At 45.2% G+C, this 27548-nt stretch overlaps 2 protein-coding genes across 3 annotated transcripts; one reads left to right on the forward strand and one right to left on the reverse strand.

The window, feature by feature from the left end:
• LOC124666432 (putative L-cysteine desulfhydrase 1) lies at positions 1–4268 on the forward strand. Its single transcript, XM_047203771.1, has 2 exons — positions 1–1468; positions 4047–4268. The coding sequence occupies exons 1-2, from the start codon at positions 80–82 to the stop codon at positions 4062–4064; spliced, it is 1407 nt and encodes a 468-aa protein (XP_047059727.1). The 5' UTR covers positions 1–79; the 3' UTR covers positions 4065–4268.
• Positions 4269–10344: 6076 nt separating this feature from the next.
• On the reverse strand, positions 10345–19820 carry LOC124666774 (probable WRKY transcription factor 47). 2 transcript variants are annotated; one of them, XM_047204104.1, is made up of 6 exons: positions 19477–19820; positions 19249–19350; positions 18926–19132; positions 12652–12906; positions 12444–12557; positions 10345–11283 (listed from the first exon to the last, which is right to left on the reverse strand). In XM_047204104.1, exons 1-6 carry the CDS (start codon positions 19663–19665, stop codon positions 10585–10587), a joined length of 1566 nt encoding a protein of 521 aa, XP_047060060.1. In that variant the 5' UTR covers positions 19666–19820; the 3' UTR covers positions 10345–10584. The 2 variants fall into 2 exon arrangements, with proteins under 2 accessions (XP_047060060.1, XP_047060059.1); XM_047204103.1 differs by having other exon boundaries at positions 10345–11289.
• Between the last annotated feature and the right edge of the window lie 7728 nt (positions 19821–27548).

Genomic DNA, 27548 nt, shown 5'->3' on the forward strand with positions numbered 1-27548 from the left:
CCCCAATCTCCCGAAGCCTCTTCCCCATCACTCTCTATCCCATCCCAACCCTAGCTCGGCGGCAGCACCAGCGGCGGCGATGTCGTCGATCCCGCCCGACGAGCCTGCCGAGAACGGCCACCGCAACGGCAACGGGCCGTCCCCTCCCCCCGCCAAGCGCCCGCGCTCGGCGCTGATCTCGGCCGCCGAGATCCGCGACGAGTTCGCGCACCACGACCCCGCCGTCGCCCGCGTCAACAACGGCAGCTTCGGCTCCTGCCCGGCCTCCGTGCTCCACGAGCAGGCCCGCTGGCAGCGCCTCTTCCTCGCGCAGCCCGACGACTTCTACTTCCACGGCCTCCAGCCGGGCCTCCGCCGCTCCCGCGCCGCCGTCGCCGCCCTCGTCAACGCCGGGGACGTCTCCGAGATCTCCCTCGTCGACAACGCCACCACCGCCGCGGCCATCGTGCTGCAGCACGCCGCCTGGAGCTTCGCCGAGGGCCGCTTCGCGCGCGGCGACGCCGTGCTCATGCTCCACTACGCCTACGGCGCCGTCAAGAAGTCCATCCAGGCCTACGCCGCCCGCGCGGGGGCCGCCGTCGTCGAGGTGCCCCTCCCGTTCCCTGTCGCTTCGCCCGACGCCATCGTCGCCGAGTTCCGTGCCGCGCTCGCCGTCGCCAAGGCTGGCGGTCGCAGGGTCCGGCTCGCGGTCATTGACCACATCACTTCCATGCCCAGTGTTGTCATCCCGGTCAAGGAACTCGTCGCCATCTGCCGCCAAGAGGGCGTGGACAAGGTGTTTGTCGATGCTGCGCACTCCATCGGGCAAGTCCCGGTCGATGTGCGCGACATTGGGGCCGATTTCTACACTAGCAACCTCCACAAGTGGTTCTTTTGCCCCCCGGCCGTGGCCTTCTTGCACACCCGCAAGGGTGGCCCTGTAGCCTCTCAGCTCCACCACCCTGTGGTGTCACACGAGTACGGCAATGGGCTGCCTATGGAGAGCGGATGGATCGGGACACGGGATTACAGCGCCCAGATTGTTGTTCCTGAAGCTGTCAACTTTGTCAACCGGTTTGAAGGTGGGATCGAGGGGATACGCAACCGGAACCACGACAAGGTGATTGAGATGGGCAACATGCTCGCCGAGGCATGGGGGACGTCTCTTGGTTCGCCGCCAGAAATGTGCGGAAGCATGGTTATGGTAGGGATGCCTAACTGTCTTGGCATTGAGAGCGATGATGATGCAATTAGAGTGCGCACCATGTTGAGGAAGGATTTCAAGGTGGAAGTGCCAATATACTACAATACCAGAAGGCTTGAGGAGCAAGAGACGGCAACAGATAATAATGGTGATTCAGTCACTGGGTATGTAAGGATCTCGCACCAGATTTACAATGTCAAGGAGGACTATGAGAGGCTGAGAGATGCTGTCAATAAGCTTGTTGCTGACGGATTCACCAGCAGTAAATTGCGGCCTTCTGAGAAGGTACACTTATTAACACTCACTTCAGTACTAGACTTTACTTTCATGGACTGGTTCTGCTCGTTAAAATTATTTTTTGCACCATAAATTTGTTTGATTGTAGTATTCTACTCTGGGTACAGTCGCCTATTGCAACACATGCTTCTACATGATATGCTTGTACACATGACTTTTATTTTTTCCAGATTTTACAACCTTTTACATCTTACTGATGATCTTTCTTGTGCATTTACTTGACATTCTACCGAGCAACAGTTTATCTACATGCAATGCTGATCTTTGAAATTTTATGTACTCGTATTCCAATAGAACATGAAATTTTGTTGCATGCAAATGGTCCCTCCGTTCCTTATTTACATGGCGCAAGTGTATCTCGAAGTTCAGCTTTGATTATCTATTTGACCCGCAAAACATGGGTCATGTGCTACAAAAAATACCTAAACTCTTATTCAAAAATAGTTTCTGATGGTAACTTTATGACACATTTCTCATGTATTATTGGTCAAATTGATGGCCAAAGTTAGATCCTGCAAAATGAGCGTGCCATGTAAATAGGAATTGAGGAATAGAACCTACCATACTCTTCTGTGTTGGTAAGCTAAACGGCGACCAAGAGATGCTATACTTCAATGACACCCAATTTGTCCAATTAGGATAGTACGATATCTTTTCACCCATACTTTGTTTTGATTGTTTGTATTCCATGTACTGAGATTAAGAATACTGCTAGTATTATTTACATACTAAAAGCAAGATATGGCTGAAAATAGAGATATATGTTAATAATTCTCACAAAATGGCAAACGGCTGACCATCCATCTAGTGTTTTTTCTTATTAGCGGATTGCAGCCGATAGATCATAATCGTACTGAAAGAAATCATAAACGGTTTGATTTCCATAACCTTGTCCAAGCGAATCACAACCAATAGATACATAGATGAAAAGCAGAGAGTCAGAGTGTTACTCGTGGTTTCATATGGAATTGGACTTGTGAAGAATTCACTTGCTCATGTGAATTTTCTTATATCACTATATAAGATCACAAGTGCTATTGAGAATGTGAAAATTTGTATGTCATGCTGGACAACCTTACTAATATGTTTCTTGTTCGTTTATGAATGCTTTTGGCTATGTTGTATCTGCTAAGCTGTTCTACCGTGTGAGTTTTGCTAGTACGCACACCCACACGTATAGGGAGTTGTGTAGCAAACTATCCCTGGCCTTTTTTTTTGCTTTAAAATAATTTAACAGGAATTGTAGAGGCTTCCATTCTGTAGGATTTTTTTCCTATAGAGTTTGTTTCGTTTGGGAGTGGAAACCATAAGAAGTTTGTTTATGTTCCACTTTGCGCTCAGTTCCAAAGGAAAATTTCCATTGAGTCCAATCTCATGGAAAATTTACATTATTTTTATAACAATTACGCCATACTAAAGTTCCTGTGTTTTTCCAGTGGTGCAACCAAATAGCTTCAATTATAGATTCCTGCATTTTGACAATCATGCCAGCCAAAGAGGCAGCCACAGACGAGGGAGCTATGTAGCAAGTTGTGCCTTAAGAGCCTCTTTTGTTCAAAGGAATTTCATATGAATTTTAGATGATTTCATTCTTTAGGATTTGTTCCTATAGAGATTGTTTGGTTTGTAGAAAACCACGGAAATTTTCCTATGTTCTTCTTTGTGTACAATTTCAAGGAAAATTTCCATTTAGTCCAACCTTATGAAATTTTTCCTTTGTTTCTGTGACAACTATACCATGCAACTAATGCTATGGGAAAGTTATTGCGTTTTTCCTGGGATGCAACCAAACAGTTTCTGTTGCAGATTCTTGTGTTTTGAATTCCTATAGTATACAACATGGCATGCAATCCAAATCCTTAGTATCTCTTATAATCCAGAGTTTCAGATTTAAAAGCAAGCCTAACACCTGATATTGGTGAGTATATTAGAGCGCCGTATATGCTCCATCCCATATTCTACTACCTCCATCCCAAGGCTTAAGGCTTATATTTTTTTAAAAAATGTCAAACCAAGTAAAGTTTGACCAAAATTTTAGAAGAATCTATCAATAAATATGATATTTTGTAGATACCATATGAAAATATATTTCATTATCTATCTAATGATATTGTTTTGTATTTTGCATGTTAATGTTTTTTGATAAAAACTCGGTCAAATTTGACATAGTTTGACTTTCTAAAAATAATAGCCTTAAGCTTTGGGATGGAGGTAGCATTAATTTACTTTCCATGTGGTTAACTAGTAATGGAATTATTGAATTATTGACATTGCACTCACTGCTAGTTTACATTAACTTATTATGGACTGTAGTGTTAATCCCGTGTCATGTCATGATGGTGTCAAGAGTTCCATAGTTGACATTCATTGTCAATAGATCTCCAAGTTTTGCGCAGCTAGTGTTTGACACCGTTGTGATGTCCTTTTCATGATTAGTGATTGTGATCAGCTGAATTTGTGATGGATGCTATTGATATGTGCTATTGATACTTGATGATTGTTCCTACTAATCTGATTACAAATATATTAGGTCCTGATGTTTCTTTTTCCATGATTTTCTTCACAGCAAGAAACTCTGGCGTGAGGACATTGCATCCAGCCAGCAGCAATCCATCCTAAGATGCTGTGGCCGACTACTTACGTGTGGATCTGTGCCACAGCCAGTGCTCCAGTGAGATCTAGTTATTAGCCTGCCCCATGGCATCGCCTGTTGATGTAGAGTGTACTTTCACAAACTGACAAATGTTGTATTTGAGCTGCAATAATGTGCACTGGTCTTCTCTGGTTCCTTTTTCGAGCTGTAATGTAAGAATAATACTCCCTCTGTTCCATTCTATAGTGCCTATTGTTTTTTGGCACGGAAATTAGCGCAAGAGTATTTTTTACACAAAATCCCTTGCTAAACGATTTGAGATCAACGTAAAATTTGGTAAATACATATCTTTTTAACTTACCATAACAATTTTTGGGAGCTGAACGATTTGGGAGCTGAACGGGGAGGGGTAATTGAAAAAAAGCTAAGCTACAACCTTATATTCTGAAACAAATGCCGAAAATCTATAGGCACTATATAAAGGAACGGAGGGAGTAATATGTATGCAAGGAGGCTTGCAGTCTTTTTAGATTGATTGTTGGTTACAGATGATGCTGATATCTCCCTGTTCTGTGTACTTCAGTAGCCATTTTATGGCTTCGTCCAGGAAAAATGAATAGAGTATGTTACGTTGTGCACCAGGCATGCGCTCTTACAATTAACTCATCTCTTCTAACATTGGTAAGCAACTGTATTAAAAAATTACAAATTATATAACGGCAATGGATGAAAAACTACTAACAAGTAATAAACCTTTCTAAGGCAGAAAGCATGCCAGGTTTCACAGTTTCGCAGGTTGCGACTTAACGAAATGTTATTAATTTCGGACCAAGATTAGCAAGAAAGCTCTAAATTTCGCTCATGAACATGGAAAAATGAAATCTGTTGATCTCAAGAGCGGTGGTGAATGGTTAGGCAGGCAGTGGCAACCGGGGATCAAACCTCGGTTTAACACTTTGGTGTCATGAAATATTTTTTTAGTGCGAGGCGACGTTTCATCGATAGTAAGAGCATCCCCACTCGTTGGCGCTCCCCACGCCCAAATCCGGCGAAATTTTCGTCCGGATTGGATGAAGATTTGGCGTGGGGAGCGCCGAAGTTCCAGCCGTCCCCCCGGCAGGAAACCCCCAACCTCGACCATTTGACATATTTCAAACAAATTCAACATAAAATTTAACAAGTTCGGCAAACAAGAGGACGAGAATTGCTGAAACAAATTCGGCGATAACAGTACAATGTTTAACAAGTGCTGAAACAAATGAAGCACACAATTTCACAATTTTTCAAACAAATTAAGACAGACTAGTTGGCGTCGGCGTTGGCGTTGCCTCGGAGCCTCCATATGTGCTCCACCAGATCATCTTGCAGCGAGCTGGTGCATTGTAGAGTCTCGAATCTCCCGGCGCATAGCAATGAAGGCGGCCCATGATGGAGGCACCTGGTGATTAGGCTGTGCAAGAGGACCCTCTCTCTCATATGGTGCTTCTTGCTCAGTCAGAGGAACCGGATGCTTTCGCTCATCTTCAATAATCATGTTGTGTAGGCACACACAGCAGTTCATCACCTCCCACATCTGATCTTTGGACCAAGTCATAGCGGGGAACCGGACGACGACAAATCTCCGTCGTAGGACACCAAATGCTCGCTCGACGTCTTTTCGGCAAGCTTCTTGTTTCTTGACAAACTCGCAAAGTTTGGGGGTGCTAGGATTGGAGATCGTCTTCACAAATGTTGCCCACTTTGGATAGATACCGTCCGCAAGGTAGTATCCTTTGTTGTAGTGCCGACCATTGATTACATAGTCCACCGGGGAGCATGACCCTCAACAAGCTTGGAAAAGACCGGGGAGCAGTTTAGGACGTTGATGTCATTGTTGGATCCGTGCATACCAAAGAAAGAGTGCCAAATCCAAAGATCATGGGTAGCCACCGCTTCAAGTATCACAAGTGCAGCCTTTTTTGTGACCCTTGTACATTCCCCGCCACGCAAACGGACAGTTCTTCCATTGCCAATGCATGCAGTCAATGCTTCCAAGCATCCCTGGAAAACCTCTAGCTTCATTTGTTGCAAGGATCCTCCGAGTGTCTTCGACAGTGGGTGATCTCAAGTAATAGTCCCCGAACACTGCTATGACGGCCCCGCGAACCGGTAGAAACAATCAAGGGCGGTGGACTCCGCCATGCGAAGATAGTCATCTGCAGTATCACCGGGAGCTCCATACGCCAGCATCCTCATAGCCACCGTGCACTTCGCAGTGACGAAAATCCAACCAAACCGAGTGCAATCCGCCTTGCATCCGAAGTAGGGATCAAAGTGGCGGATGGCATACACAATTTCCGGAAATAGCTTTCCGCTCATCCTGAAACGACGCCGGAAAACACTCTCACCGTGCAATGGATTGTCGGCGAAGTAGTCGGCGTACAACATGCAGTAGCCCTCCATTCGTTGTCTCGGCTTGCACTTCCGGCGACCTCGTGCCGACCCACCACGCCGACGAGTTGCCGATCCGCCGTACATGCTTGCCAAGCAACCAAGGATCATCATGTGCTCCTCGTCTTGGGCGGCCGCTGCCATCTCTTCTTGCATAAGCTCGACGAACATCTCGCTCCTCCTCTTCGTCCGAGTCCATGGCCGGCGAGGCAAATGGACGAACACCCGACGGGCGTGGTCGAGGCAACCCGAGCCGCGAGCGACGACGAGCAAGCGAGGCCGGAAAACGAGGCCGGCGGAAGAGCAGCCGGATAGGCCGTCGTCCAAACACGGCGGAATATAGGCAGGTGGGGAAGGAGTGGCGGCGCAATCTGGGCAACAAGCCGGCGGGGTGGTGCCGGCGGCGAGAGAGATACGAGGGGTGGGGGAGATTTTGAGCGACGTGGCGGTGGGGTTCGTGCGTCGAGTCACCGACAGATCGGGCCCTTCCCCGCTTTTCACTCGTCCGGAGTCCCCGAGCGCTCCCCGGGGGGGGCGGGGATGGCGTGGGATCGCCGGATGGATTTAGGCCCAAATCCGGACGAAAACGAGGAACCGGGGGCGCGACTGGGCCGAATTACGCCGTCCGGATGGAAAAAACGCTCGCCGGGGGCCTCCTCGGGGGGACGAGTGGAGATGCTCTAAGATCTACGTGGTGACTTCGTTAATCCCAAAATCCAGTAAATTGATTTTTTAATGTATTTGCCGGATCAATACTTATAGGGATACAATCAGTGGTGGAGCTTCAGCCCGGCATGCCCAGGCGGCTGCCCGGGCTCTGGCTCCAAAACTTGTCTAGTTACTTAGCAACATGGCTAGATTAAGTAATCATTTGTTTGAGCAAATTAAGCTCGACATGGCCACGCATAATCCCGCTCAGGCTCCACGTCTAGGCTAGCCCCGCCACTGGATACAACATACATATATACGTTCATAGAGGTGGTGAGTATATACACAAATTTGCGAAGTTGGGTATATACCATGTTATTGAAAAAAAGGGAGTGGTGGTTTGGGTGCCACACGTGAGCTCGTCTGTTAGGAGCTGGCCTCTTCATAGAGGCAACGCCTGCAACGTTGTTCCCGCTGTGAGCCGGCCCATTAGAAGTAGGTAGTTCGCCACACTTCGGTTTTTTTTTCTTGGCCTTTTATGTCCCCCTGTAGGTTTGCTAAATAAACATCTCTTTTTTGGTCAATTTTTTTTTGATAATTTTGAAATATTCGGTGGAAATAAAAAAGTTCAGAATTTGAAAAGGTTTAGATTTGAAAAATGGTCAGATTTAAAATGTTTACATTTGAAAATACTTTCATCTTTGAAAAAGGTTAGATATTGAAAAAGTCTTAGATTTTAAAAAGTTCACATTCTGAAAAAAATATCAGATATAAAAATTGTTCCGAAATGACTCAGAAAAACTAGAGGAAACCCTAACACGAAGGTTGTAGAACCTTCCTAGAACCAAAAATATCGAGAGGAAAACCGGCATAGAAAAATCAGAGAAAACCGCAATGGGGAGGTTCTAAAACATTCCTAAAATAGGATAAATTGTGACACCTAGGATTTTGATGGGCTGGCCCATTTACAAAAGTTAACTTCGGGAGTGGGTACGCGCTGCATCCGAGGAGACACAACAAGGGTCAAATAACTTTCACCCCTTGTTTCTCCATATCTTATGCACTACTAGAAAAACGCCTAGCCGTAGGATACTATCAGTGGCGCACCACTACACATGTGCGTCACTGCTATCCATATTACCAGTGGCGCACCTAGTGAGCAGTGCATCACCACTACGTTTAACCAAGGTTTGACCCACCCCTATACATAGCAATGGTGAGCAGTGGTGCACCTCTACATGGTACGCCATTGCTATGTATATAGGGGTGTTGGAACGTTTGGGTACCACTTAGAAGTGGCACACCATGCTTGCTGCGCCATTGCTAAATGGTGCCCAGACATTTTCACCCACCCACACCCCCGACCGCCTTTTTGGTTTGAAAAAAATAAAAAATAGATAGAAATTTTAAAAAAATAAAATTATTCGAGATGCTCATGTATTATGTCATCTAGTTTTAATGAAAATTAACAAAAATGAATTTGATTTTTTTGTGCAAAATGGGGTCATGTTTCGGTAAAACGAGACTTCTGGTTGCATACGAGTTCCGATGAAAATCTTTTTTTACATGAAAATGTACCTACGCCGAAATTTCGTATTCGGTTTCAACGCCTTCTGGGCATTTAGGCAATTTTTAGATTCCTAAAAATCAAAAAGGAAACATGACTTTTTTCAGGTTTTAGATTTCGGGCAGAAATTCAAAAAAGAAAAAAAAAACAGTGCGCAACTGCTAAGTTCTCGCCCAATGAATTTTGAAATGGCCGGCCACTTACCCCATTCCTCCCTCCTCCCCCACACATTCTATTACCCTCCTCCTCATCTACCCCTCCTCATCTACCCTCCTCCTCATCTTCTTTCTTCCTTCCTTTTACTCCTCCATCCACTCCTCCCACCTCCTCTCCGGCGACTCTTCGGCCTCCCTCCTCCCTCCTCCTCTCCGACGACCACCAACGATCCTCCTCCTCCTCCAACTTCGGCCTCCTCGTCCTCCTCCACACCTCCTCCTCTCCTCCTTCTCTTCCTCATCCTCTCCTCTACTCAGTCGACCCTAACTTCCTCATCACACAAAACTTGACAATATGCATACAAGAAAGAAAATCGAAAAAACGCAAAAAAATAATAAAAAAACCAAGATCTAGATCCAAATTTCAAATTTTTTCTAGTGGTGCACTTCTTTTTTGCGTAGTGGCGCACGTCGACGAAATATCAATGGCGCACCAGTGAGCTAGTAGTGGCGCACTACATGGTGCGCCACCGCTAAGTCAGATAGCTTAAAAGCTAGACCTAGGCTCGAACCAGCCTAAAACCCTGAAAGCTCGATGGTTGGGCGGGCTTCGGGTTGGGCCTCTATCCTATTTCACATATCTGCACTACCCAGCTACCAAGCACACATTTTAACGCGGTAATTTCAAGCTGGGCTTCGGGCTAGGCTGCCCATGCCCAGGTATGATCTTAGAGGAGTTCATCAGTCACCATTGTCCACGCATGCTTTCATACAACGATACTTAGTTGATGTTGGCGTGTCAAACCAGTTGAACCAAAGCTCTGATAGAGTACCAAGTGGGACTATAAGTCGTTGGTTGCCTCCTCCAGATGGTGTAGCAAAACTGAACTGTGACGGTGCAGTGGCCAAAACGCAGAACCGAGGAGCGGTCGGGGTAATTTGTAGGGATAGCCATGGTTCTTTCATGGGAGCTTCGGCTCTTGTTTTTTATGGTATTACTAGTCCCGAGGTTTTGGAAGCGTGGGCGTGTTCTGAAGCCCTTTCCCTTGCTGAAGACCTGCCGGCTCGGAAACTGAAGGTGGCATCTGACTGTTTAAATGTTGTCAAGGAGATACAGGGGGATCAGCGAAGGGGCAGCACTCTATGGTCATTAACGAGATCATCTCCAGGAAGAAGTCCTTTCTTAAAGTGGAGTTTATCCATGAACGATGCGAGGCGAATGAAGAGACACACATGATTGCGAGAACTGCTACTTCATTAGATGTTGGTAGACATGTTTGGTTGATTAACCCTCCGATTGGGATGGGTATTCCTGTAAACATTCTATCTTAGGTGAAATAAAGCCCGGTCGTTTAGCTAAAAAAAAAGGTATGATCTTACATACTGTAGAGAGCAAAGTCTCTAAAGTTTACCAACAAGGCCTGCATTGGTACAAAACACTTCTCCAGGTGCCATGTCGTCTTACGAATTCAGATTGCCTAGTAATTTTGGACGTCAGGTTTAGCTCCTCTAACTCTTGGATGGTTCCAAACAATGCTTTACATCAATAAAGTGCCATGAATTCTCTAAAGAGCAATTTACATTACCTAGTACCACTCCGCATCATAATTTCAGTAAATATATACACTCATAATGATCACAAGATACTAGCGGCGCAACACAGATCAATCCGCACCCACTAGGAACTATTTGACCTCATGTCCTCAAGACCTCAAGTAATTGACGTGGTGCAAGACTGCGTCGCAAGCCGAGGCGACCCGCCGGATGCCGCCACCACATGTGATCCAGCCGCGGGCGTGGAGGAACCAACACCGGCGGCGCCGTCACCGTGGCCTTCTCCGAAAGTACTGCCATGGGAAATAGGCGGATGATCCTGCCGATGGGCATCTCCAGCCATGACCGACGAGATAGCGGCCGCCAACGCCTTGCTGAAGTTAGGGTCGGCCGCGATCGCCGCGGTCACCGTCTCCATCATCGACTGCTGCCGCGCGTCCAGGCCAAGTGCAGGCCTGTCTGGGAATACCGTGGACGCCCTCTGCTGTAGGTACATGGCCAGCTGCGGCGGTGCCACGAACGGCATGGCCGGAGGCTGCTGCTGGACTGACGGCATGCGGTGCGGCATGCCGTTCGCGCCAGCGGGCGGCTGCGTGAGGTCGAGGGTGATGGTGGGAAACGGAGCGGAGGCGGAGAGCGTGGCCACGGTGGAGGCGTAGGGGAAGGACTGGTGGTGGTGGAAGACCGCGGGGTGGCCAAAGAGGGCGGCGCCGTCGCGGCTGGTTGTCGGCCCGGAGAGGAGCATGGCGGCGGCTGCGGATGTAGTGTTGGCCATGGTTGTTGCCTGCGGCGGCAGCTGGTGGTTGTGGTTGCCCTCATAGGTCGTGATCAGGACTGTCTTGTCGTCGGCGCACCGCTGCACCTGCATGCACACGCGTGCAGATATGTAATTTCAATCGGAAGTACAGTCAATCCAGTTCGATGCATGGATTTATATATCCTTTAAATTGTTCATGACCATGCATACAACGAATGAATGAATATACCAACTATCAAACAGTATTATCATCTGTGTGCACTTGTATGTATATGAATTTTACTTAGCGATGCTACCGTGAGAGAATACCGATTTTGCTATGGAGTGACTAATTCTCAGTTGACTGAGAATTAATTATCTTAGTTAAGAAGGTATCGTTAAATTTTAGTTGCACATAATGACCAGCAGATGTCACAAAGTAAATTCAATGGCCTAGGATATTTTTTTAGTTGCAACTCATGCACAAATATTTCTTCGTCCCACGAAACATGTCGAAGGTTTGTTAAATTTTGGATGTATCTATTACTATTTAGTGTCTAGATACATCTAAATTTTGATAAACCTTCGACATGTTTCGTGGGACGGAGGGAGTACTAAAATCTTAATTGCAACCAATGCGTAACTAGAAAAATCTCAACCATGAGTGTTGTAATATTTGATGGATGGTTCTCGTCTTTTAAGAATATTATATTCGAGATATTTATTTTTGTGTTTCAGTGGAGAGTTTGCGATTGTACCAATCTACCTGGCTAGGAGAGTTGATAGGTCTGCCTAAACGGTCGGGTAATTGCATGATTTCTAAGTACTCCACATATGGTTATAGTAATAGTTTTTTTTGGTTAAATAACTAAATAATTCCATTCTACTTGATTAGGAATTTGCTAGTTCTCGTTCGTGCTCAGTTAAGTTCTACATAGTTAAATTTTCTTCGTGATTTGAGCTAGTTATGAGTTGCAACACGAATTGCAACTTGGATTTGATGATACCATCTGACTAAGAACGAAGTTATTAGTTCTCATTCAACTAAAAATAGCCACAACCACTTAATTAATAGATTGGCACATGCTCCGTTTAAAAAAAAACTAAATGACCAAGTCCTCCACTTGAATATGTCTTTGTGCCTTCTTGACTCGACTTCTTTTTATTTGAGATTTTGTCAACTTTTACGGCATATATGCAGCTAGACAAATTTACACCCTTATTCGGCCGGAGTACACACTAACCCTCATTCATATAATTTAAGAATAATGTAGGTGTACCTGCTTCCTCACTGGGCATCCGATCGCCATTGTGCAGCGATAGTAAGCTCTCGGGCATGGGTTTCCCTTCGCCATCTTCTGCCCGTACTTTCTCCACTGGCATCCATCGCTAATCTGTAGTGTTCATCCAAGAATCGATTATAATGCACGTTTACAATTTTACTTAACTTCGAGTTCATACTGTTCTAGAAAGAAACTAGTGGAGTACCATTGGTGCTTCCGATCGCGCACGCACGGACACCCTCGGTTTTCGGAACGGCAGCTGATCCGAGGGCGCTTGCTCGCTGCTCCGGTCCCTTGTTCCCAGCGCCGCCGCCTCATCTTGATCGGTCCTCCTCCTGCCGCCGCTGCTAAAAGACGGCAAGTCGGCGGCGACTACCTCGTCCTCCTGCTGCGCCATGGGCGTGGAGAATTGTTGCGTCGTCGTCGGCGTGTTCGGTGCCCCCGTTCTTGTTAGGTAGGACTGCATCGATCGAGGTTTGGTACGACCGAGAAGTACGTGCTGGTTCATTAGTCAAAGAGGATAGCGAGGAAGCAATGAAAACTGCGTGCATCATGAGATTAACATGCTAACTACCACTTCTGTTGCCCCTACAGACTACAGTAGTGTTACTAGAGTTAGTTGTCTGTCGTGCACCCGTGCTATGTGTACTACCTGCGTTCTATACGACGCAAAACTTAGAAAATTGAAACATCTTTTACATGATAAATTGATAACGTACTTGTCCACAACATTGATGATTCAACAGTATGAGAAATTAATGGTCGGTTAGACTTCCAATTCTTTGAAGAAGTGAACTTGACAAGCATGTCCTATTTCTTTGTCCTGGGGGCCTAGACTTTGACAATTTCTTTCCTTCTTGATATCCTACTAATTCCTTAATTAGCTCACTCTCAATCCTAATGAATGAATCCACTAATCTTTTGGATAGATGAGATTCATGGGGATGCAGCTGAAGAGATAGTCATAGATGGTAAAGCAGAGAAGGAGATTTTTTTGGGGGGAGGAGTCAACGGGGGCACTCATCCACCTAAATTCGATTTTCATTAAAAAGAACGAGGGGATACATGGGTGAGACACCAAGGGCAGCAAACAACAGCCGGGCTCTGGGGTAGCATACCGCCCCCAATAGAAAGAAAGTCAGGTTACACGGTGGGGAAGAGGGCGGCGGGGAGGGGGGGGGGGGAGGCACTACATGGTTGCATCCTCACCTCAAGAAAGAGATAGAAACCAAGTTGACAGGGCCTGTGTTCACACGAGAGGGGACTCGAACAACCCAAAGGTGGAGGTGTTCAACCAACATAGCGAGCACACGGGGTGTAGACATGGGATCTGTTATTTTGTGATCCAAATTCATATACTAAAGGGAGGCTAACTTCTGACGAGCGGAGCGAGGCCCGTCGCCGGAGGCTTGGGCCGAAGCGTAGCGTTGCCACCGCCTATTTATATTCCCTGTAAGCCGCCGCTAGGGTTATCATCGCATCATTGTACACCCACGGCGTTTGTAAACACCACCGAAATAGTGAAGTTTTGCTGGCCGGCGCCCGTGGTTTTTCCCTTGTGTGTTGCAAGGGTTTTCCACGTTAAAATCTCGTGTCCCCTGCAGTGTTTTACTTTTCGTTCTTCGTTTATTGTGCATCTCAATTATAACAAGTGGTATCGAGCCCGTGTTCTTTGGATCTAGGGTTTACGAGATGTCGTCACCGAAGTTCGATCTACCGCAGCTGGACTACACCACGAGATTTGCTTTGTGGCAAGTGAAGATGAGGGCGATTCTCGCCCAATCTTCGGATCCGGATGAAGCGATCGATGCTTTCGGCGAGAAAGCGAAGGATACCTGGACCGATGCGGAGAAGCGGAAAGACCGTAAGGCTTTATCGTTGATTCAACTCCATCTCGTCCAATAATATTCTGCAGGAAGTGCTGCAGGAGAAAACCACCGCCGAGTTATGGGTCAAACTAGAGGAGATCTGTTTGTCCAAGGATCTCACGGGCAGATTGCACGTGAAGATGAAGCTGTTCTCGCATAAGTTGCAAGAGGGAGGTTCGGTAATGAATCACCTATCTTCCCGGAAAGAGATTGTTTCGATTTGCAGTCTATAGAAGTTAAGTATGAGGATGAGGATTTAGGTCTTCTTCTTTTATGCTCGCTGCCTAATTCTTTCAGTAATTTTCGTGACACCATATTATTGAGCCGCGACAAACTAACTCTCGCGGAAGTTTATGATGCTCTCCAACAAAAGGAGAAAATGAAATTTATGGTGCAGGCTGAAAGTTCGTCCTCCAAGGCGGAGGCGTTAGAGGTCCGTGGCGGGACCGAGCAGCGAGATAACTACTACCACAACAACAGAGATAAGAGCAAGGGCGATAGAGGTCGCTCAAAGTCCAAAGGACGTGACAAGTTCTGCAGGTATTGTAAGAAATCTAGCCACAATATTGATGATTGTTGGAAGCTGCAGAACAAGGAGAAAAGGAACGGAACTTACCAACCGAAAAATAATGATGGTAATGGTAAGGCTGCCGTTGTCACCGGTAAGGGTGAGGCTGCTGTTGTTGCCGGTAGTGATAGTTCCGATGGAGATTGCTTAGCTGTTTTGGCTGCATGTGTTTCACGTGATGATGAATGGATTCTTGATACTGCATGTTCGTTTCATATTTGCTGTAACAAAGATTGGTTCAGTTCTTATGAGTCTGTGCAGAGTGGAGATTTTGTGCGTGTGGGGAATGACAACCAGTGCAGCATTGTTGGCATTGGTTCTGTTCGGATCAAGACCCATGATGGGATGACACGCACGTTGACAGGAGTGAAACACATACCCTCCATGGCGAGGAATTTGATCTCTTTGAGTACCCTTGATTGTGACGGGTACAAGTACAAAGGTGGGAACAAACTTTTGAAGGTATCATCGGGTTCTCTCATTATTATGATTGGTGATATGAATTCTGCGAAATTATATGTCCTTAGAGGTAGCACTTTGCCCGGTATTGCTGCTGTCTGTTAGTTCCGATGAAACTAGTAAGACTAACCTTTGGCACAAGCGTCTTGGACATATGAGTGAGCTTGGCATGGCAGAATTGGCAAAGAGAGAGCTAATTGATGGCTGCGATTTAGGTAATCTTGAGTTCTCGTGAGCACTTGCATCTTTGGTAAGCATAAAAGAGTAAAATTTAATGCTTCCGTTCATACCACCAAAGGCATTTTAGATTATGTACACGCTGATGTTTGGGGTCCGTCCCGTAGAACTTCTAATGGTGGTGCTAATTACATGCTTACAATTATTGATGATTACTCAAGAAAAGTGTGGCCATATTTCCCGAAACATAAATCTGATGTTTTTAATGCTTTTAAGAAGTGGAAAGTTATGGTAGAAACCCAAACTGAAAAGAAGGTTAAGATACTCCGTACCGACAATGGTATGGAATTTTGTTCAAATGAATTTGATGAGTTTTGCAGCAATGATGGGATGGTAAGACATCATACCATTCCGTACACCCCTCAACAGAATGGCGTGGCTGAACGCATGAACAGGACCATTATTTCGAGGGCTCGCTGCATGTTGTCTAATGCAAAGATGCATAGAGGTTTTTGGGCTGAAGCAGCCTCCACCGCATGTTATCTCATCAACAGGTCACCTTCTGTTCCACTTGATAAGAAAACTCCAATTGAGGTATGGTCTGGTTCGCTCGCTGATTATTCAGATTTGAGAGTTTTCGGTTGCATCGCTTACGCTCATGTTGATAATGGAAAGTTGGAGCCAAGGGCTGTTAAGTGCATCTTCCTTGGTTATGGTTCAGGAGTTAAGGCATATAGATTATGGAATCCTGAAACTAAGAAAATTGTGTTGAGCAGGAATGTCGTTTTTAATGAGGTGGTTATGTTTAATGATAGTCCGTCTACTGACATTTCGATGCTATTGATTCTCCTGATGTTTCGATGATGAGCAGCACAGAATTGGCGTGCGGGTGGAGCACGCAAAGGAGAATGAAAATGTGTTTCCTGAAACCAACAATGATGATAATGATGTTCCACCTTCACCACCTTTTGTTCAGCGACAAGGACGGTCTATTGCTGCTGACCGCCCTAAGAGAAATATTACACCTCCTACCCGATTAATTCAAGAATGTGATATTGTTGTTTATGCTTTGAGTTGTGCTGAACAGGTGGAGCATGATATTGAACCAGCTACATATACTCGAAGCCATTGCTTCGGTTGATAAAGAGAAGTGGGTAGGTGCGATGCAAGAAGAGATGCAATCGCTTGAGAAGAATGGCACATGGGATGTTGTGCACTTGCCTAAACAAAAGAAGGCTGTCCGCTGCAAGTGGATATTCAAAAGAAAGGAAGGTTTGTCTCCTAATGAGCCTCCACGGTTTAAGGCAAGGTTAGTAGCAAAAGGTTTCAGCTCAAATTCCAGGTGTTGATTATAATGATGTATTCTCCCCGGTTGTGAAGCATAGTTCTATTCGTGCTTTCTTTGGTATTGTTGCTATGCATGATCTTGAGCTTGAGCAGCTAGATGTAAAGACTGCTTTTCTGCATGGTGAGTTGGAGGAGGATATATATATGGACCAACCTGAAGGTTATGTTGTGCCAGGTAAGGAGGATCTTGTTTGCAAATTAAAGAGGTCCCTTTATGGTCTGAAACAGTCGCCACGACAGTGGTATAAAAGGTTTGATTCATTTATGCTTACACATGGTTTTGAGAGATCTCAGTATGATAGTTGTGTGTTGCAAGGGTTTTCCACGTTAAAATCTCGTGTCCCCTGCAGTGTTTTACTTTTCGTTCTTCGTTTATTGTGCATCTCAATTATAACAGGATCTGCTTTGAAAACCATTATGTTGCAAGACTTCCAGATGGACCATAGGAGAGCGGGCATAACCGTGCTACGCGCCTTCGGGTGCATGGGCGGTAGATCCTCGGTGAGGGCGTTGATAGGGTCTGAACATCGGCGTCGACACGGAGGTCCATAGAGGGTGCGACGGCACCCCACACGGGGCGGAGGCAGGGGCAGAAAATGAACATATGTGAGATGTCTTTGCGCTAGCCGGTACAAAAGGGGAAATGTGGCGAGGGCATGCAACCTAGCCGGTGAAGGAGCACACAAGTCCTAGTTTTGCAGAAGCGTGTGGGATCCATAAGAACACTCTCACTGTGAGAGGGGCGAAGCAATTCCAGATGACATGTTTACCGGGGACGGTACAACTGGAGGAGTGGAGTGCCCGATAAACATCTCCGGTGACAAAGTCGGAGGAGGAGCCGAGAGAGAGTGAGAGAGTTCAAACGTTGGGAGTCGAGGCACGGATATCCGGGATAGCCAGGTAGGGCCAAATGCATGAACTCCAGGTCACCCACGGCCGTAGCGGACATCCCGTGAATAACGGGGATCTCAATGGGGCCACCACGAAGGGTGTCAGCAATGGTGGCGAGGGGGTGGAGACAATGAGAGAAGGCAGTGGGAAGGGCAGCTGAAAGGGGCCCCAATGCGGACCAAGCATCATGCCAGAGCGAGGTGGAACGCCCATCTCGGGGCTCTACCTTGGTAATGGAGCGGTAGAGGGGGACAAGGGGTTGGAAGCATTTTCACATGGAGGTGGCTACAACGGGGCGATCGCAGCCGTAGCTACGCTTCACCCATCTAGCCCATGGTGTGTCCAGACCAAGGAAAAAAATAGCGCGGTATTCCAAGATCAACATTAATTTTCTTTAAATGGAGAAACTCTGAAAGTTTAGGGGAGGAAATAATGTAGTGAATTCAGTTAGAACAATCATTTCCAGACTATCGACTCATGCTCCCGTACGTGCTAGTATTATTGTCTTCCAATTTGATTTTGTTATCGAACATGCATGCATAAGTTTTTTTCGAAATGGGGAAGGTATGCCCCGGCCTCTCCACATGCAGCCTATATTAATCTTTTACAAGTTATTAAGTGTAATCGTTAATCAAATTGATTGATCAGTTTCTGCCAAAAAAAACAAATTGATTGATTAGTTAGACCGAGGTGTTGGCATGGTCTTTATTTTTTTAAAGAATCCACCTTGGAATGTGAATTAAATATATACTTCCTTTGTTCTAAAAATGATGTCTCAAGTTTATCCAAATTTACATGTATTTACACAGTAAAATATATGTACATATATTCAAATCTAAATAAAGCCGAGACATCTTTTTGAGACGGATGGAGTAGAAGAGTTCCGTGAGAGAGGATTACAACGCCGAAGTTGGCATGTTACACGGTGGGCGTGCGTGCTCGACTGCTCGTTTACCAGTGACCCGTATTGCAGGGATCTTGATCGTGGTAAGCAAATAGTATGGGTACATCGTAATTTGTAATCATATGTGGTATGTGGAAAGAATCGAAATTGGAAAATGGCAATAGGAAAAAAACAAATACTGTAATTCTTAAAGAGGAAAAAACATTCGCTTGGAGAAGGTGAGATCGGTTGAAGAAAAGAAACAGGAGTGTATCTGAGCACTCACTAGAGTTGGTGGTAATGGGTTATTCATGAGGAGCACATCGGGATGATGGCGATGAGGGTGCCCCTGCTGATGATGAGTGACCTGGTGCAGCTGGTTGTACAGTGCGCTGTAATTCCGGGTGAGGTCCTCCAGCATGCCCCGCAGCCGCAGGTTCTCCTCCGCCACCCGCCGGAGCTTTGCTTTCACAGCCGCCGTCGCCGCCTCCATCTACGCACCACATACACATCTACTTGTCAACCAACAGTGCACATCACGTGTAGTACATCAAGTTAGCGCAATTATAATCGATCTCGTAAATCACAAGGGGGGAAATGGATACTAACTTTATTGTTCTTCTCCGTCCCGACCATCAGCCCCGCTCTCTCCTTGCCGACGGTAGCCGGCCCAGCGGCGCCCATGGCGGTGGTCATCAAGTCTAGCCCGGTCTGCACCACACAAGTGAACCAGGAGGGTGCCTCAGTTTTGGAGCAATCAAGCATAACTTTTAAATAGGCGATGGCCGGATCTCAAGCAGCTGATGGATGCGCCGCGCCGATCGACGGCGTACTTACGTGGACTTCGTCGTTGTGGCAGCCATGCATCACCCTGCGGCCACCACCGTCGACTTTCCGAGATCTGGTACCCGTATCGCCACTGGCCGAGAAGAAATCAACCTCCTTGATCTCACCACGGCGCCGGCCCACCTCCTCGTCGCGCCGCCGCCCGGTGCCGGTGCTCAGAGGCAGATGTCCGTTGTCCATGGCGTCCTCGTCGTTGTCGCAACAGTGATGGTGCCGCTTCTTACTCCATGTACCAAAGCTGCACCGCTCGAAAAGCAAAGCTATGATGGGGCTTTATCGATCTATAGTAGAATTCTCATAGCCAGCCAAGGGGAAGACTTGGACTTTGGACTGAGAGGAAGTGAGGAACCAATGGGAAGGCTTAATGCTTGTTCGGCGGCCGTGTGATTTGTATCACGCGAGGGCCAGGGCCAGGGACATAACGGTAATTGCTTGTAATTGGATGTGTGCACGCGACTGCTAGCTCGTTCGTGAGAGAAGGTCCGAGTAGACATTAGGTCAAGGTAGTCAATTTTCATTGGGTCGCAGAACACGGCAATGAATCTCACGCAGTGATTATGGACGATCAAATATCTATCGTACTTCTCTGTTCCATAATTTTAGTTGTGGTTTTAGTTCAAATTTATAAAAACCATGAAAAGAACTATGAAACAGATGGAGTAAAGGAAAATATATTCCATTACTTTTGGGGGGGGGGGGGGATTTTCGGAATGGGCGGTTGCACATTTTGTGTGACGGACGGCAGTCCTCTTACTCCTACCCCACTTCTGCTCCGGTGCTCCTCCCCTGGAATTTTTTTGGCGCGTCAAACACAACAACGGTGGAGATTCTCATACATGTTCGTAAGCGGGGGCACGATCGTAATTTCATTATATGTCCACCGTCCGTACAACCCTATATAGACCCGTATGGCACGTGTTGTGTTGTACCTCGTTTTTGTACGTATCTGCGTGTGCCGAAATATAAAAGTCCTATAAAGATCTTGCTCACGTGACCTTTTTTTTTCTTACGCGATATACACATATTGTATCAATACAGATGAGTATACATGTGCTGAATATGAGTTTCGGCGGATCCAACACATGGAAAAATAACTAACTATGGCCCTCCAACTTCATTTAGGGGGGAGCACCGGAGCAGCCCTCCTCCTACCCACTTTTCATCATATATAGAGGTTTTTTTAAGGACGTCATATGGCGGTTAATCAAGTAATTATAAAATTAGAAATGAACTAATGATAAACATAATAATGAAGTCATTTGTTATATTTTTCTCTTCCTGCACATTCAAGAATGGCATATATATCTTCATGCGTCATGATCAAATCATTTATATTCAGCAAATACAAAGGACTTTACAATTAAAGCACACTTAATTTCATATTTTAGGCTAGCTATAGTGTCATAGTGCTAGTATCTTGGCCGGTGTCACGCAACATATTCTGCGTATTTTGATTGCATCCATATTACCACGCAACATATAAGGGCATAAATATCTCGCTCCATTTTGATTGCGTTCATAGTTGTTAAAAAAGAAAATTAAGATAAAATCCTGATCCTAAGGTGGTAAATAAAAAACCATAGGATTAAAATGATCAAGTTGATAACTATGTGAGCAAGAATGCGATTCCGGGCGCATCCCCTAGATTAAGATTTTCACCATTCTCGAATTTATCTCACCATCCTTCCCTCTAGTTTAAATTTTAAGACTTTACCTCAAAAAAACTCTGATATTGTTTGTGCGGAATTATTAGTCATCCAAGACAATATACCAATTAATAGTAGAATCATGATAACATAGTGATCCAATGATTTTGGGGGTCCTATGGTGACACGAGACCAAGAGCTCCTTGTTCAGAGTGGTGGAACTTCCCTAGGGCCAGGGGGCATGCCCCTACCATAAAATATCTTAAAATATATCTCTGATATTTATGCTAAAATTTTAAAGATTACTCAACTATTAAGCATGATTGGTGTTTTTGAGACACTCATCTCTGTTAAGCTCCACCATTTGGTCACACACAATAGACTTTAAAAATATTAGGGTTTTAGAAGAGAAATATTATTGTAATGCAATAATAAAGTAAATAATTCGTACATTTGATAGATCCATGGTCCTTGGAATCATGAAGACATTTGAAACTACTTATTTGTACTGATCGAGTGAATATACCATGATGCTTATTTCTACCAATAGCTCATTTGTACACGTGTATATATATATGTACCTCTAGAATTAATCACTGGACCAAAATATGGGAGTAACTGATTCAAATGCCCATGTAAAAAATGAGTAGAAGAGCAGACATATTTGACACTAAATTACTAAATCAATAACATGATGGAATATATGGTCAATCAAAGATGTATGATGAGAACAAGTAGAACTATTAAGAATCGGAGGCGAGTTGCTTGCGAAATTATATAATTATGTGATTGTGTCGTTAGTCTCCACTAATTAATACTCACAACCTTGAAAAGGCACATGAGTGCAGGAGTGATGTTTTGGCACATGGGAGTGTATGCTCCCTTTATTTTGAAATACATGTTAGACACATTTTAAAATATCAAAAAATTGAAACAAAAATTTCGCACGTACATCTTCATGTGCTATGCGCTCACAAAGTCGTTTCATGAAAAATCAACATGTCATGTGGCGTGTGTAAAAAAGACAAAATTCGGTGCTGAAAATTTGTCAGAAGATAAAATTTCTCTTTTTCGCTTAGACTACAAAAAATATTATTTTTTCGTGAAACTTGACGAATACACATATATTATGGAGATGTGCATGTAATTTTTGTCAAAAAAATTTAACACTTGGAAATATGTTTTTATGGTAGAGGGATCATACACACTCGGGAGCCGAATTGAGTTTCTGCATGAGTGCCGGCTTTGTTTTGCGTATTTGGAAAACCTAGAGAGAAATCCTGGCATCGAGAAAAAAATATTTATAAATGTTGTAGTATTTATTTTCAGATAAGAGGAGTTCGAGTAGAGACATGGTATGGTAGAGCTTGTGCCATCTAATATTTTCTAGAATTACTCTAGGCTGTTGAGACTCAGGAGTAGAGGTGTAATAATACGAGTACAAAAACAAATCTATCGGGGGTGGGGGTGGGTTGGGGGGGGGGGCTAGGGAGAGCGGCGAGCGCCCCTCTGCCCCACCCTATGGGTTGGCCTTTGAATGACAAATGTGTCAAGAAAAACAAATTCCTGCATTGATCACCTTTAGGATCAATAACAAGTTCATCTATGTTTCCATCACAGCTTAACAAAATCCTATTGTAAGTTTGTTTTCAACTGATAGAAGTAGAAAGATTGACTTATCATAGAACTTAGACTTCATATTAAAAAAAAACTTGTGGAAATAGAGAGGACAAGTAGGTGCTCATTGTGTAAATTTTTGATAAACTTGTTATTGTCCCGTGGCCGAGGGTCGATGAACTGGTTATCGAAACGCAGTCCGATCCACTCTTCGATTTTGTTCCGCAAGTGCTTGAGATAGTGGCGTTTCAGGACGCTTTGGTCCCCGAAATTGAATTTCCATCTCCGTCTGCATATAGCTACGACTCCAAGTAGCGTCTTCGTCCGTCTGGCCCAGAAAGTTTCTAAAGAAGAATACGACATGAGAGACAGAGAAAGAGAACTATCGCGGTGGGGCCCACACGGCGACAAGCAGGGCCAGCCGGAGGAAGATCCATCGCCCGGGTCCGCGGCGTCGACGTCCGCGTAGCGCCATGCACACGCTGCCGGGACACTCATGCACAGCGATGGATCGTCCACGGAAGTCTCGGCGATCGACCTTTCGTTGATTAATCTATCCGTGACTTTCTTGCATGCATGCGTAGGTAGGTACGACCTCTTGTTAGTTTGTAAGTCGATTGGACACCATGCAACGCCGCAAGTGCTGAATATCTCCCCAAAATAGTAAAGGAAAAAAACAAAAGACTCCTAAAGAACATGTACGGTTCACAATTGCTATGTCTCTAGGTCACTAGATAGGTGGTGAGTCTATCGCGTGGTTGATGAAGACGTCGTGGGCATTTTGGAAATACATGGAATGGATTATACTATCGATTGATGAAAAGGCTAAAACCGTCGCTACAATTTGTGACGGCTTCAGCCCCCTTCATCGTGCTTCTAAATCAGACTCTTAATTAGTCTTGAGAAATGTGGGATGACGGTTGAAGGGCATTATTTAACAGTCCCTGATTATTATTATTACAATTTTTTTTGGAAAAGTCATTGTCATTACTACAATCTTGAAATCACTTACTTATAAACGAAGGGAGTAATACTATTTTTTTGAAGGCTGAAGGGAGTAACACTAGAATCGCCACAGCTTAAAATAGGCTTACAATGCCCAATTGGGTTGGGTGACACTATTAAGTATGAAATAGCACAAAACCCCATAAGATGATCCATGTCAGTACATGATCAAATAAGGCAACGAAGGCCAGCCCATGACCCAATAAGGCAATCTAAGCAGAGCCTCGTATATCCAAATAAAGTATTTTTATGTTTATCTTATTCAGGAAAACATTAAAACCTACATTCTTGTGAAAAGGTGTATGTAATTAATCGCAAAAATATGAATAATATATGAAAATGTTAATAATATTTCCACATATTCATTCATTTTAATGACATGATAAATATGGAATTACTTGCATGAAAAATCTTTTTTTGTACGTGTACTTCAAATAGCTAGAAGTTCATTTCATCTCTAAGTAACAGAAAATTCTTTCATAAAATGTCTAAATTAACACTAACAGTGTAATGTAGCAGCAATATTATGTTACAAGGAAGACAAATGTTGGAGAATTTATTTTTGAGAGAAAAGTTGGAGAATTTAGATAAATATCTTTGCGGTTTTGCTAGTTCGCAGCTAGCTCTTTATTGAAAAGTGTTCCCAGCTAGAACTCTATCGGAAAAAATATTTTCACCTAGCTGAGAAGTAAGTTAGTGCTCGGTCAAGTCATACACCGTTTAATTGCATCGTGCATGTTAATTGCAAGTTGGATTACAATCGGAGTTTCAGTTGCAAATGAGGTTGCTGATGGGATTCGTAGCATAGAAAACAAAAGAATTTCCTACCGCAAGAACGAATAACAAGCCAAGATCTAATCTAGTAGATGGTAGCAACGAGATGAAGATCATGAGACTAACCCTCGAAGATTCCAAAGCCTACGAGATTAGATCTTGTTGTTGATGTAGTCGATCACTTGCCGCTTTCAAAAGCGCGTAGAAGATCTTGACGGTGCCACAATCAGGCAGCACCTCCGTACTCGGTCACACGTTCGGTGTTGATGACGACGTCCTTCTCCCCGTTCCAGCGGGCAGCGGATGTAGTAGATCCTCCTCGGAATCTCGACAACACGACGGCGTGGTGTCGGTGGTGGTGGAGATCTCCGGCAGGGTTTCGCCTAAGCACTACGGGAGAAGCTAGAGGAGGGGACGGCTAGGGTTTGGAGAGAGGGGGGGCTTGGGGCGCCGGCCAGGGAGCCCCTTGGTGGTGCGGCCAATTGTTGGCAGCCCCTCCCCTCTCCTCCCCTTTAAATAGGTGTAAATCCCTAGGGTTTACCCCAAAACCACATTGGAGTCCAACTCCAAAACTTACCAAATTTGGGAAACCTAGACAAGGTGGGATTCCTCCCCTTCCTTGTGGTGTGGCCGGCCACCTTGGTGGAGTCCACCATGGACTCCTCCTTCCCACTTGGTGGGTTGGCTAGGGCTGGTGGAGTCCCTCTGAGACTCCTCCTTCCATAGTGATTTATTCCGAATGATTCTAGAAACTTCTACAACCTTCCATAAATTCACCGGACCACTCCCAAACTTTGGAATGTGACTACCTATATATGAATCTTATTCTCCGGACCATCCAGAACTCCTCGTGATGTCCTGGATCCCATCCGAGACTCCGAACAACATTCGAACTCAATTCCATATTCCATATCTACTTAAAACGACATCAAACCTTAAGTGTGTCACCCTACGGTTCGAGAACTATGTGGACATGATCGAGACTCCTCTCCGATCAATAACTAATAGCGGGACCTGGAGATCCATAATAGCTCCCACATATTCAACGATAACTCAGTGATCGATTGAACCATTTACATACGATACCGATTCCCTTTGTCACGCGATACTTTACTTGTCTGAGGTTCGATCATCGGTATCTTCATACCTAGTTCAACCTCGTTACCGACAAGTACTCTTTACTTGTTACCGTGGTATGTCATTGTAGGGATTCGTAGCATAGAAAACAAAAATTTTCCTACCGCGAGAACGCAATCCAAGCCAAGATGCAATCTAGAAGACGGGAGCAACGAGGGGATGATCAAGACTAACCCTTGAAGATTTCCAAAGCCTATAAAAGTAGGCTCTTATTGCTGCGGTAGACGATCACTTGCCACTTGCAAAAGCGCGTAGAAGATCTTGATCACGGTGCCACGATCGGGCAGCACCTCCGTACTCGGTCACACGTTCGGTGTTGATGAAGACGACGTCCTTCTCCCCGTTCCAGCGGGCAGCGGAAGTAGTAGCTCCTCCTTGAATCCGGCAGCACGACGGCGTGGTGGCGGTGGCGGTGGAGATCTCCGACGGAGCTTCGCTAAGCGTGCGGGAGAAGAGGAGGAGAGAGGGGGCGGCTAGGGTTTGGGAGAGGGGGTGGCCGGCCACCTAGGGGTGCGGCCAAGCTATGGGCTTGTGGTGGTCAGCCCCCTCTCCTATGCCCCTCATTATATAGGTGGAAGCCCCAAGAGTTGTAGTCCAAGTCTTCGAATAAGACCCCAACAACAAAACCTCCCATAGGTGGGAAACCTACTCAAGGGGAAATCCCACTCAAGGTGGGACTCCCACCCCTTCCTTGGGGGGTTGGCCGGCCACCCTTGGGGAGTCCACCTTGGACTCCTCCCCTTTAGGGTTGGCTGGCCATGCAAGGTGGAGTCCCTTCCATGGTGATTTCTTCCGGACTTTTCTAGAACCTTCTAGAACCTGCCATAAATGCACCGGATCATTTCCAAACTTGGAATATGACTTCCTATATATGAATCTTATTCTCCGGACCATTCCGGAACTCCTCGTGATGTCCGGGATCTCATCCGGGACTCCGAACAAATATTCGAACTCCATTCCATATTCAAGTTCTACCATTTCAACATCAAACCTTAAGTGTGTCACCCTACGGTTCGCGAACTATGTGGACATGGTTGAGTACTCTCTCCAACCAATAACCAATAGCGGGATCTGGAGATCCATAATGGCTCCCACATATTCAACGATGACTTCAGTGATCGAATGAACCATTCACATACAATACCAATTCCCTTTGTCACGCGATATTTTACTTGTCCGAGGTTTGATCATCGGTATCACTCTATACCTTATTCAACCTCGTCTCCTGACAAGTACTCTTTACTCGTACCGTGGTATGTGGTCTCTTATGAACTTATTCATATGCTTGCAAGACATTAGACGACATTCCACCGAGAGGGCCCAGAGTATATCTATCCGTCATCGGGATGGACAAATCCCACCGTTGATCCATATGCCTCAACTCATACTTTCCGGATACTTAATCCCACCTTTATAACCACCCATTTACGCAGTGGCGTTTGGTGTAATCAAAGTACCTTTCCGGTATAAGTGATTTACATGATCTCATGGTCATAAGGACTAGGTAACTATGTATTGAAAGCTTATAGCAAATAACTTAATGAAGTGATCTAATGCTACGCTTAATTGGGTGTGTCCATTACATCATTCATATAATGACATAACCTTGATATTAATAACATCCAATGTTCATGATCACGAAACCATGATCATCTATTAATCAACAAGCTAGTTAAGAGGCATACTAGGAACTCCTTGTTGTTCACATAACACACATGTATCAATGTTTCGGTTAATACAATTATAGCATGGTATTTAAACATTATCATAAACACAAAGATATATAATAATAACCATTTTATTATTGCCTCTTGGGCATATCTCCAACAGTCATCTCTTGTGACCTAGTCACATGCTTGCAGGCTAATTAGACGACATTCCACC

This window comes from Lolium rigidum, chromosome 6 (genome assembly GCF_022539505.1).
Source record: "Lolium rigidum isolate FL_2022 chromosome 6, APGP_CSIRO_Lrig_0.1, whole genome shotgun sequence".
Taxonomy (NCBI): Eukaryota; Viridiplantae; Streptophyta; class Magnoliopsida; order Poales; family Poaceae; genus Lolium; species Lolium rigidum.

Coding starts and splice junctions, on each gene's coding strand:
- LOC124666432 (XM_047203771.1), top strand. CDS start 80: ATGTCGTCGATCCCGCCCGACGAGCCTGCCGAGAACGGCCACCGCAAC.
- LOC124666774 (XM_047204103.1), bottom strand. CDS start 19,665: ATGGACAACGGACATCTGCCTCTGAGCACCGGCACCGGGCGGCGGCGC. Junction 19,351..19,476: donor GCCACAACGACGAAGTCCAC/GTAAGTACGCCG, acceptor TGTGTGGTGCAG/ACCGGGCTAGACTTGATGAC. Junction 19,133..19,248: donor GGACGGAGAAGAACAATAAA/GTTAGTATCCAT, acceptor TGTGGTGCGTAG/ATGGAGGCGGCGACGGCGGC.